At 38.3% G+C, this 12,955-nt stretch overlaps 1 protein-coding gene across 6 annotated transcripts in view; it reads left to right on the plus strand.

Moving 5' to 3' along the window:
* Positions 1 to 347: 347 nt before the first annotated feature.
* Positions 348 to 12,955, plus strand: part of CNTNAP4 (contactin associated protein family member 4) — a 252,839-nt gene continuing 240,231 nt past the window's right edge. For all 6 annotated transcript variants that reach the window (XM_047079258.1, XM_047079260.1, XM_047079263.1 and 3 more), the window contains exon 1: positions 348 to 432. In XM_047079258.1, the coding sequence (XP_046935214.1) occupies positions 348 to 432 (85 nt within the window). The remainder of the gene's footprint in view (positions 433 to 12,955) is intronic.

Genomic DNA, 12,955 nt, shown 5'->3' on the forward strand with positions numbered 1-12,955 from the left:
GCGCGCGGTGGGTTCTGAGCGCCGCTGTGAATTTGGAGGAGGGACCGCGGCCACGGTCGGGACCGCCGCGGCGAGGAGTGGGCGTGGCCTGGTCGGTGTGGATGCTTGTTCGGAAAGATGCTGGGTGCTTTTCAGTGAGGAGCCAGGGCTGTGTGGGGGGAGCGTGTATGTGCCTGTGTGGGGAGCGTGTGTGTCTGTCTGTGTGTGTGTGTGTATGAGACAGAGAGAGAGAAAGAGAGTGAGAGAGAGAAAGGAGGGAGAGCCACTGAGAGACCCAGAGGTGCTGAAGACCCAGACGGCGCGGAGAGCCACTCACGATCTTTTGGGGGAGCCCAGTAAATGTGAACATGGGGTCTGTCGCCGGAGCTGTCCTCAAGACGCTACTTCTGTTATCTACTCAAAATTGGAACAGGGTTATAGCTGGGAATTCCTGTAAGTATACAGCAAATGATTTAAAACTTGCAGTGGTGGTGGTGGGGGGGGGCTGTCTGCGAAACTTTAATTCTGTTGTTTTTATGATTATTTTTTGCAACTGGAATTGCTGCAAAGCATATTGCTATAAATGAAGCCTCACTTAAAAATCCTGCGAATGTGACTTGCTTTACACATGTCTTTCTTCCTGGTCAAAATATGCAAAGTGTCATTTCTTTTTTTTGTCCAGGAGCAGACTCTTATCCTCTCATCTTTGAATATTCATTGAATAAAGCTCAAGTTCCAGTAAAACATTAAATTAGCATCTTAACCAGGGAATCGCCTGTGAATGTCTTCATTTCTTCCTTTTTAAGGATTACTGAATTTTATTGGAATTATGTCTAACAGGAAAACAACTGGCAGACTTCACATTATGCTGCATTAGCTTAGGTTTCTGAAGTTTGCATTGGCAGACTGCATCTTTAAAATGATGCCAGGCTGATAACTGAAATGCACTGCAGAATTCAGGAGCAAAATTGGTGGAGGTGAACCTCAGTATTAAGAATTGTGCCCTCACTCCGTATAGAATGAGATTTGAGTACTCTTGAAAGAGGGGGCTTGATTCCTACAGTTTGCTTAAAGGAAAAACATTCAGGTGCTTTGTCAGAAGTATTAATTCTTAAAAGTATTATTTTTAACTTTATACATTTGTGATTGAATATTCTAAGTTATTTGATTCAGGGAAGATTTATTAAGACTTTATTTCTTGTTTAAGTATCATCTGAAATAATCTGGCCGAAGTCCCTTCATCCACTTTTTATTGGAGATAGAAAAAGTTTTAAAAGTTATGTTTGGCCTAAATCTCTAAATGGGAGAATTTCTATATCCTCCATGAATGATAAGTAAGCTCTGCAAATTCAACTTTTTACCTCTTTCTCTGATTTAAAAAGAAAAGCTCAGTTGCTTTTCCAGAAAGGGCTATGAGGCCTGTTCAGGAATTTATGCTGCTGCTGTATAACCAGGGTTACGTTTTGGGGATACGAACAAGCCAGTAATCAGGCATTTGCTATGGCACATCCCTTGAGGACACTGAAGTACTTTGATGTGGGGAAAACATAATAAATGGCCCACCTGGCACAGGCCAAATGTCCCTTTACACTGTGTGGCTACTGTGATGTCAGGTTTCCATGCAGTATTAGCTCATTTAATGGTATGGTGTATCTATCACTCTGCAAGAGGAGAACATCCCTCAGATGGCTGTCCTGTGTTTCAGATTCAGTTTTAATTTGGTTGTATAAGAATTCCATGAGACCAGGAAATTTGCATGTTTTCACCTAGTCACAGTCTTCGAATGCTGTCATGGTAGCACTTGACAAGCGTTGTAGTAGACAAACGGTAACACGACAGACACGCAGACCCCTGCACACAAAGTTTTGCAGAGAAGGCAGAAGTAATTCATCGTCCAACTACAGAAGTTCAACAAAAAAGGAAGGCACTAGAGGTCACTCTTACAATGTGAAGCACATCACTTGAAGCATCCTTCCCTTCAGAAAAGCAGAGCTGGAAGTCTGGCCTAGACACAGTCCTGTCTTTCCAAGACACTGCCTGCGTTTGGGTTTATAATGTGTGAGTGCGATTGATACTTGTTTTATTGATGGTTGTTTATGTTTGTTTTCTTGAAATCCAGTAAAAGGCACATCGACATGAAATAGCTTTCTTTTTGTAATGCATCTTTTAGTGTGTTTCCTGAATACATCTCAGAGGAGCTGCTGAGACTTGAGGAGAGCAGGAAATTCAGGGGTGCTTAGCTTTGGCTGAGCCTCCGGCTGACACTTAAAATTCCAACTCCGGTTCTGTATTTTCTCAGCTTTCGTTTGTTCACGAAGTGGTTTAATGCTCTTCTAAGTATTTGAAAAACTTAAAGAACCTATAGAATTTTAAATTATTAGGAATTCTTTAAATATTAAAGTTGGAGTTCTTGCTTACCATATATATTGAGCTGACAGTCCTTAAAGTGTCAAAAATTCAGTAAGTGCCCTCATATAATTAACATTGCATGTAGTAATTTCTTGTTAATGTCACCTAGGTGGTATGATTTGCAGCAATATATATAAGAGAAAAATTCTTTGCCTAATTTTTATTTTATTCTTTAATAGTTAGGTTTTTTTGTGTGTTTGTTTTTGGGTTTTTTGGGGTTTTGTTTTTGTTTTTGGGGTTTTTTTTTTTTGTAAGGAAGCAAGGTCTACTCACTACATAGGAGCTTCGTATCTTTTGTCTTGTTTAGAAGAACAAGTGTATATGTTTCCCAGCAAGGTTGGGGTTCAGTGTATGGACAAGTGACCATCAACCAGCATAAACATTTTGAAAGTGTTAAAATAACTCCAGTAATTCTTCTGGACAAGACTTTGTGTTAAAACATGAATCAATCTCGGATACCAATATTAAAGTCAGGGAGAACTGAATATAAATAAAGAAAATTAAAGGTCGGTCTCCCAGGTGAATACAAAGACCTTCTCCCTTTATTTACAGCTGATTCACCAGGAGCAAATCTGTTATTCACTGAGTCAGCCCAAAACTATCCTGGGCTGCCAATGTGTAAGTTTTCATGGGACAGCACTCTGTAAACCAGGCACAGCTCAGGGATTAGATGCCCTTTAATTTGAATGTTAGATGGTCTAGTTAATCAACAGGGTGACTTTACATCAGAAGGGTTCTGTGCAGACACACACAAATATACATGTATGTATGTCTATGTGTATGTGCACGTGTATATATGTGTATAAATCTGTAAAAAACCACCGGCCCCATGTGTTCACACATATTTGGTGGCTCCGCTTACTCCTCTCACTTGTCTAAAGATGAAATAGGTTGAATGGACCACATTCTTTGCCTACTAGCGCCCTACTTGACACTTCAAAAGCACTGAATCAGCCCCAGGTCTTTCCTCTCTGTTCTGGTCAAGACAGATTTGTGACTGTATTGAGGTGTTCCTTTCTTGAAAGTTTAGAGATGGATCCTGGTGGAAGGGCTTGCTCTTTCATACGTTGCACAGGCTGTTGGTTTCTTCACTTGCTACTAAGAGACATGCACTGAGAAGGAAGACCTCTATTTTTATAATTGTTCTTATGGACTCATAGTTTCTTGCTGAACCCTAAGATGTTTTGGGGGGAGAGGCTGACTCACCGCAAAAGAAGGAATGGGTGTATATACTAAGGCAAGTAAGAGTCCTGTTGTTATTTTTACTCTTGCAGATCATGTGATGAAGGCTTTCTGACCTCCTCCCCAGCCTTACTTTGAAAATATTTAATGCTCACCAAGTAGCTTATGAATGACTTAATTAGAAGTTAAGTTCTTTCTTTTATCTAATTGAAAAAAAAGGCTTATCTGATACCTACCCTAAGGGAAGCCTGGGAAGGATATGTTGAAATCAGCAATAGGTGAAGGTAATTCCTTGAGCAGATGATCACTTTTGTGGGCTTTGGGATGCTGTGTGAATGCAACTGGACAGATTCCCAAATTGTTCAAACTCCACCTTGTGATTCTTTCTCAAAGCTTCCTTCTTTTTCCTCCTCCTCCCAAGAATTTCTTTCCATGGCAAAAAAATAACTAGACCGTAACAGTGAAGTACTAATAAAATATAATTACATGACACAATGCATAAATTGCTGAGCTTTGGACATAGAAGTTAGCATGCGCTTTGGCTTCCTTTTCTAGCAATGATACTAGTTTGTTTTCACCAGCTTGGTACATTCTCCCTACTTCTGATTGTAGGCATCCCCAGTAATTTCTAATAAGGGCAGCCTCCACCTCCGGGGATAACGCAGCTCACAGCTAACATGGGATCAAAAGTAGGACTTCCACATGAAACATAGTGCTTACTCTAAGTGATAAACATCATTGTCTCCTGAACTCAATTGCAGAATTTGTATCAGATACAAACAGTTCCTTTAGGGGACCCAATCTCGGTATCAAGATGGAATTAATTTACCTCTTCAGTGAAAACAAATTAATAGAATTGCATAATATCAATTGTCAGATAACGTAATAATATTTAGCTCAGAGGTTGGTGAGATATGGCCCAGTGGCCAAATACGGCCCGGCCCGCTGCCTTGTTTCGTAGAGCCTGTGAGCTAAGGGTGGTTTTTATATTTTTAAATGTTTGGAAAAAATTAAAAGCAGAGTTCTTTGTGGTCCAAAAAAGTTACATGAAATTCCAATTTCAGTCATCCGTTCCTCTCATTACTAGACCCGTATGGCAAAAATTTGTACTCAATTATTGTTACATTTTGCATTTTATCAATAAAATGTTCTTAAAATTGATGTCCCTCTCTTTCTATAAAGACCTACATGATATTCTTTACTATCTGGCCTTTTATAGATAAAGTTCATTGACACTTAATTTAAGTAACATACAAAATAATGGTGAGACATGGGTCGTATATACATTATAGTTCTATGATAAAATTCAGTCTTAATTATTTAGCACAGAAATATGTACTTGTGGAATCATGGTACTGAAAGTAATTCTAGTATTACCAGGAACTATTAAAGAGGAGACCTGCAGATTAGTATCTTCCTCGTGTGTTTCTTCTTCAAGACTTTCTCATTCAGAAATCTGTTATTTCTGAATAACATACAGGTACGAATTACTTGCAACTCTTTGTAAAGCTTCAGCATCTTAGATATTTTAAATGAACATTCCGTTGTTATTTTATACTTTCATGAGTGTAAATTATCCCATTCCATACTAATCAGAAACTTGCACTTGGAATCACTGATTGTATGAGGGAGATGATGTTACTGGAAGAGTGTTCTTGTCCCTATGACTTTTACAGTAGCAGCTTCCTACAAATTTTGAAATTGGCAAACTTGCTAGAATAAATTAAAAAATAGATTTTCATTTAAGCACTCCCCACTGAGAATTCATAATAATTAAGCAGGTGCCTTTCACCTACTCATGCCAACATAATTAATTTTTATGTAAATGTCTTGTCCATTTGGAGTTGTATTTACTTTTAGTTTCCAAGAACTGCTCATTGGCCTCATTTTATTTACATTACCCTGTTTAATGTTTTTTTTTCAGTTAAAAATTTGATGGAGCCTAACATTTTACAAATTCTTTTCACTCTAATTCCATTGTGACATTTTTTTCCAAAGTAAGTAGCCATATGTTAAAATACTTTATTTTTCGTAATTTTGTTTTTAATGGCTCAGCTTTAATGAAGAGTCCTGTCTTACCACCCAAAGACCAGTTTCCAAATCAAAGACAACCAAGGACAGTCTCACAGAGCTCCCTCCAATGTGACTTACTGTGGGTGTCAGCAAGAACTTCGGTGGAGCGCATGACTGCTGTGAACTGATGATGAGGGACAGTGACACTATCATTACATGGCTGTGAATTTTTTCATAGTAGAGTATCAGTCTTGCTCCATAATTATCCATTTTTCTCCATTTGATCCCGTATTTAGAATTTGAGTTACTTTTACCTCAGATAAATCAATATTAGGGCCTTAATATTATCAGCTAATGAATTCCACGACCTTTGGGTTGCCAGCTAGTCAGTTTACCTAAGTCCTCCATTCTCCTTTTAAAATCTCCACCTTTCTTCCTTGGTGATTAAAAGTTCACAGACCGACCCAGCCCCTGAAAACAGTAGGAGGAGTTATGAAAGCTTATCCAACATTGTTATATACATCCCAGATATGTATAATTAGGTTGGTAGTGAATATCTCTGGTGAAATATTAACTAATGCAGGCTTTGATCTAATTTTTTTCAGTGGGCTGGTATTTCAATTCTTGCCTAGCTTATTTTTTAAAAATTTTTATTGATTCAGAAATTTTGGCCTCCATTACTTATTTAGTGTTTATCTAGAATTAGTGCTGTTTTTCAAGACAACGAGTATGATACGGAAGAAGAGACCTCTGGCAGAATATTTGCATAGAATAGGAGATGTTTCAAGAATTCGCTGCATTCTTGAGGTGAAATGAGCTGTGTTGGTGGTGGTGGTGATGGTGGAGTGAATTCTCAGAGAATATGTGGATAATTGTTTGAAGGGCGCTTTCAATTATGGACTTTTAGAAATACTCTTTAACAAACCAAGCTTTAAAAACAGGTCTTGAATTGTAGGATAAAATGCTAAGGTCACTTAAAAGAAAAGATCTAAGAAAGAGAAACAAATGCCCTGAACTAAGTGAGGACAAAAATTAGGGAGCTTTAGGAGACCCTATGATTATCACTGAAAGTCCTTCTAAAAGAATGAACTCATTGAAAAGCCTCACTTAACTAGATATACTTAAATGAAATAATTTAGTCTGGAGATGTATGTTGTAATTTGAAGGCTTTGAGGGTTTTTTCTTAAAAACAGACTTAAAAATTTCTTGAGAAATAGTAGTTTAACCATAACTCTAAATGACAGTAAATTGCATTTCTAAATAACAGAAGTATCATTGACCATTGGATTATCTTCTTGACTGCTTTTTTAGGGGGAAACTGATGTCTGAGGTTGCAACATTTACATTTTTTCCATGGGCTCTAAGGCTAGCTATCCACCTGTATGCCTCAATTAGGTACACATGTATGTGTGTATGCATATATGTATTTTTTTATTTGACTTCTCCAACCAGCTTTCCTTGTTTTTTAAACTGTGAATTTCAACCTTCCCCAATGCTGACTGCTCCAGAGTCCATTTGGTACAGACCAAATCTGATATGCTCCTGCACAAGTAAAGATATTTTTGTTTCCTAATTGATTTCTGGAGGGTAAAGTTTTTGTCCAAATGTCTTTTGCTGAAGTATTCACGTACATGGTACCTGAAACTACAGTGTTATGGAAATGTAAAGAATGTACATGTAAAGTGCATTTCAACTTCTCATTATTCCTTCAGTTCTCTTGAGGAAAATTGGTATATGAAGAGGAAGTGTATGTGTTTGCTTTGGTTTTGTTTTTTTCCCCTCCCCATGGATTTTTGTCATGGTTCATGGAAAAGTGGTACGCTGGTAATAAAATCAGAGACATAGCATAACAGGAGGTAAAATTGGGTCTGTTTATATTACAGTTAATGAGTCATTCCATTGTAATAATTGGGAAAGTGAGTGAAGCTTGAAAACATTTGACATTTTAAGTAGTTTAAAATTAGTAACTATAAAAGTTTTTAATGCCATAAGTATTTAATAGAGCAGTGATGAAATTTACCTCTAAGGTTTTTAAATCACAAAGGAAAAAAATGGTATGATACGTATCAGTTGGCTATAGCTCTAATTACTTTTTTTATTAAGTACTTCTCATTACTTGGCAGTGCTCTAGAATAAGATATTATGTGCTTCTAAATCATAAAAGGCATATTTGTTTCTGTGACCATTTTTTCCCCACTGGCAATTATGGTACTTACAACTGAGGTCATAGGTTGGTATTAGTTTAGAAACAGCATGCAAATATATAAATTCACCTGCCTTCCTAAATTGCATTTATCGTATAGTTTCAAAGCAAACTGTAACTTTTAATTTTATTACTTGATTTCCTCTGCAGTTATAACCTATATATGGAGATTTTTTTAAATGCCCTTTAAATAAGGGCACTGATAAACTCTTTTTTGGAATTGGTTGCAAACCTTAGAGTTGGTAGATAACCTGGATGATATTGAATAGATGTCTCAACTGAAGGACTCACACCTGAGAGCACCACAGTTTCCTGTCAACATGACCTTTGCTCTGTCAGACTCAAGAGAGAGATTTTTGGGAAAATTTGAGAAAGTGAAATTTCTCTCTGGGCTAATAATTGTGCCCTAAGGTGTGTGTGTGTGTGTGTGTGTGTGTGTGTGTGTGTGTGTGTGTGTATGTGTGTGTGTGTGTGTGTACTTAGATCTTCAGGACATCTTTAGTTTTCAAAGATATTGTTATGTGTTTGTCTTTTAAAATATATTGATCAGCAGATACCCAAACAGAAAGAAGGAGCTAAATTGAAAATGGCCTGTAAGGGAAATGAGTTGCTGAGATGAAATTGTCAGTGCGTGTGTGTGTGTGTGTGCGCGCGCACATGCATGTGAGTGTGCACGCATGTGTGCTCACGTGCTTATCTTGGAAGATACTCTTGGTGGGAATTGGGGAATGGTTCACATTGGTGGAGAAATGGAAAACATTGCCCCTGAGTGGCACATTTTTAACTAAGTAATGTTGGAGTATAGAATAGGATTCTTTGTTGCTACCATACCAGAATAATCTCTGGTATAGTTTTAAAACTGTATGTGGGAGTAAAAATTAGCAAGAGGTCTTTCTGGATTTAACTTCACCTCATCCCAAACAGAGGGGCAATGTTGCTCTTTTGTGATCCCACAGTGCTTTATTTTCTAGGATATGACATGGAGAACTCACAGACTCGAACACTTAACTTCTAGCTGGTCCCACGTTGCTAGTCTTTCTGAACATGACAACGAAGGCAGAAAATGGCTGGAGAGATTTTGGCTTAAATGCCAGTAGATAAATTGAAGCAGAATGTAACTCTCGAAGACAGTGCAGTAAAGTGACACTGGTGCCAAGAGAAGGGCATTATAAACAAAGTTTAACATTGTTCACATCATTCACTTTTATCTCTCGATTTGGGCTGATTTTAAACAAAAAGAATCCATCTCTAAGGCGGGAAGCTCCGTGAAAGCTTAGCGATCCTCTTAATTAAGGATTTATAATACATATTTACATTTGCCATATTTTGGATGTTTAGGACTTAATTAAAAGAACACTGCTGAAATAAAAACAATTCTATCTTAAGTGGTGGCGAGGGAATTCTGTGCGAGGTTATAAAGCTGCTCAGATAGGCTCTTTTGTTCCACTGTGTATATGATTTCTGTGCTTATTTGAAGTGTTGTGCTTTAACATGGAGTCTGTATTATAATCCTGTTAAGAAAACGTCAGGCACCTGTGAAATGTCATAACACAATCTTTTAAGGATCATAAGATGTGTAGCCTTTCCTTAAACAAACAAAAGAGAGGATGATTTGGGAAAGGAAGTAGGCTACATTCAAGAAAGCAAAGAGCAAACAATGAAGGTAACATTTGGTTTCTTAAACTCATAGCATCCTATAGGACCTAATCACAAAACAGAACGTGGTGAAATAAAGTATCTCATAGTCAAATATCTATTAGAGAAATGGAAAAAGTGGGCTAATAAAATATGAGGTAGAATTTTAGGTACTAAGAATGAAATGATGATCATCATAATTTGCTATGCTTGACATATAAAACTGAGCCATTTAGTGGTGTGGCCTTGTAAATGACCACATTCATTTCTTGAAAGCCTTGCCGTGTGCTTGCCTATGGAATGGTTGCTCTACGCGCACGTGCGTGCGTGCCTGCGCGCGCGCGCGCGTGTGTGTGTGGTTGCAACATGAAACAGATTAGCATGAAAAGAATGTATGTAGTATTAGTAATCAGTGAAACATTCTCCAGAGAAGATGCTGGCAGTTCTCTGATTTTCTGAATTAGCAAAATTGAGCCTTGATCATTTTCCTTTTTCCTTCTCCTGGATTTGAGGATGATCTGGCTGTGGCATCTGTCATCTTACAGATTGCCAGGGTTGATTTGGCTGGTAGGACCAGCGCAGCAGCTGTCTCCTTCTTCCCTCATGACTTCCTGGGACTTCAGTTCCTTCCGTTCCACATCATGCATGATTTTTAAATACTACACATATTATTGTATTTTTAAGGAAGCCTGCCGTAATACATTGATATCTTTAATCAATTTTAAGGTTTTATCGAAAAAGAAAGTAACTCCTGCCTTGTAGCACTATCTCTTTGCTAGGTGTTTCCAACAGTAAGTTCAGCCTTATTAGCACAGCAAATATCTTTGTCCTCTGTATTCATCGATTGTTCCGTGTTCCTCTGTCTCAGCTGCTGTGTCTCTACCACAGGGCTGCCCCTCCCCATGTCCTCTGGCCTTTATGACCTGGCCTTTACATCTGCTGTTCCCTTTGCCTGATGGCCATCAATCACTTCTCTCTAAATCCTCCTGAAAAACGTCTACCTAAAGCAAACCCGACTTCCTTCCTCAGTGGAGTCTTCCCTGATCAAACCATCTCAACTGTCACCATCTTGGCAGATGCCCCGTAGCACCTTGCGTGCTCGCCTATTCCTGCCCTGATCACAGACTCTCAAAGTGTGTTTTTAGAGAATATGTCTCCTTTACAAAATGGTGAGATCTTTGAAAGGCGAAGGTATTATTTTAATCATTTCTGTGTCTGCAACACCTGGCACGGTGCCTGGAGAAAAGAGGATATTCAGTAAATGTGAAAAGAATACACCAAAAGGTGACTTATCTGGATTTTTTTCACTTGAAACGCCAAAAAGAGAGGAGATGAACAGAATCAGGGTAAGCTGGAGCAATGTGTGTTTTTTAAAGATAAGATGTATTTTGGGGCCTCTGGTGGCTCAGTCGGTTAGGCATCTGACTTCGGCTCAGGTCATGATCTCACGATTAGTAGGTTTGAGCCCCATTTCAGGCTCAGAGCAGAGCCTGGAGCCTGCTTCGGATTCTGTGTCTCCCTCTCTCTCTACCCCTCCCCTGCTCGTGCTCTGTCTCTCTCACTCAAAAATAAATAAACATTAAAAAAATTTCTTTAAAAAGATTACTTAACATTTTTATTTAGGAGACCATGTATTTTTCCTTTAAAAAAAAAAACCTTTTTTTGCCTTTGTATTTATCTCTGATATATTTCATTTAGATAGGCTGAGTACTTGATTCTCGTGTGTCATAATCCACTAGAATGAATATCATCACAGCCAACCAGTTCGTACTGGCTCTCGCTATCTCTATCTTCCCCTCCCCACCCCCTTTCATATTATAATTTGATAGGCCACTGTCTCACATCATGTTTGGACTAAGGACTCAGTGGACAGGCAAACACAAAACACATCATGAGTATAAAGTTCGAAGTGCGCCTGTTGCTGTCCGGGTCATCCTTGCGCTGCCCCATCTCTGCAGCACCTGCCAGTGATCTCCTCCAGTTTGGAAGTTGTACTACAAAGTTGTTTTTGCATTCCAGAAAGAAATCTTCAACTTCTTCATCTATCTTGGACTTCACTTTCTTTATGTTGGCTTGTATTTTACATTTTCCCATTTGAAGACTTTTTTCCTTTACGGAGGGTAGAAGAAAAGCAAAATTAGTTCTCTTTTTTTAATATGAAATTTATTGTCAATGTTTATAGCAGCACTTTTAACAATAGCCAAATTGTGGAAAGAGCCTAAATGTCCATCACCTGATGAATGGATAAATAAATTGTGGTTTATATACACAATGGAATACTATGTGGCAATGAGAAAGAATGAAATATGGCCTTTTGTAGCAACATGGATGGAACTGGAGAGTGTTATGCTAAGTGAAATAAGTCATGCAGAGAAAGACAGATACCATATGTTTTCACTCTTATGTGGATCCTGAGAAACTTAACAGAAGACTATGGGGGAGGGGAAGGAAAAAAAAGGGTTAGAGGTGGAGGAAGCCAAAACATGAGACTCTTAAAAACTGAGAATAAACTGAGGGTTGATGTGGGGGTGGGAGGAAGGGGAGGGTGGGTGATGGGCATTGAGGAAGGCACCTGTTGGGATGAGCACTGGGTGTTGTATGGAAACCAATTTGACAATAAATTTCATATTTAAAAAAAAAAGAAATTGTGGTTTATATACACAGTGGAGTACTACGTGGCAATGAGAAAGAATGAAATATGGCCTTTTGTAGTTCTCTATTTTTTTTTAACGTTATATCATTAACTTTATAAAGAGTGTAACTGCTGCTTCTTTTGTCTTCTCTTCCCTACATAAGCAAAACTTCATTGCCTTTACCTATTTTTACAAGTGCTCATGAATTCTGAGCTTTTATTTTCCTCTTTGAATTGTATGCGTATTCTTTTTGTTAATTTCCTGTAAATTTTCATCACTCTTTTTAGATTCCCATCATGTTTCTTACTCCTCACTGTGTACCTTTAGGATTGTCATTGCCGGAATTCTAGAGTTCATAGCTTCTTGCACATGTTGACCTATGTTATTATTAATATTGACAAATATTCCTTTTGTGTGGCACTCTGTGGACTCTAAGGTGGTGGAGGCAGACATTGTTATCATTATTTACAAACTAGGAAATGGAAATTTAGGATGTACTTCCAAAGCCATGAGTAAGGGCGAGGAGAGCTAAGGCTTGGACTTGATTTCCATGATGCCAAATCTATTGCTCTTCGAAATGGAATACATTCATATTCTCTCTGAGCCTTTGGAATCACCTCCCCTGAATAAGAGGACCCCACATGTGCCTGGTCTCAAGCTTCCCTCTCTGACATGATAAGTTATAAGGCATCATGCTTACTTTCTTTGCAAGGATTCTGTTACTTGTATTTTATCAACAAGTTCTTCTTTACTCTTCAGAGTGACGTGTCAAGCATCACTTGGTGTATATACCTGTAAAATCCTCTGAATGTCCATTGACTCCCCTTGCTCCTTGGTACCAAAGACCTACCCACTCCGTTAAGTTCCTTCTTTGAGTCAGCAATCCCAAGAACAGGTTATA

This window comes from Lynx rufus, unplaced genomic scaffold (assembly GCF_022079265.1).
Source record: "Lynx rufus isolate CCGP_SWC_20201006 ecotype Redwood Valley unplaced genomic scaffold, mLynRuf1.p SCAF_16, whole genome shotgun sequence".
NCBI lineage: Eukaryota > Metazoa > Chordata > Mammalia > Carnivora > Felidae > Lynx > Lynx rufus.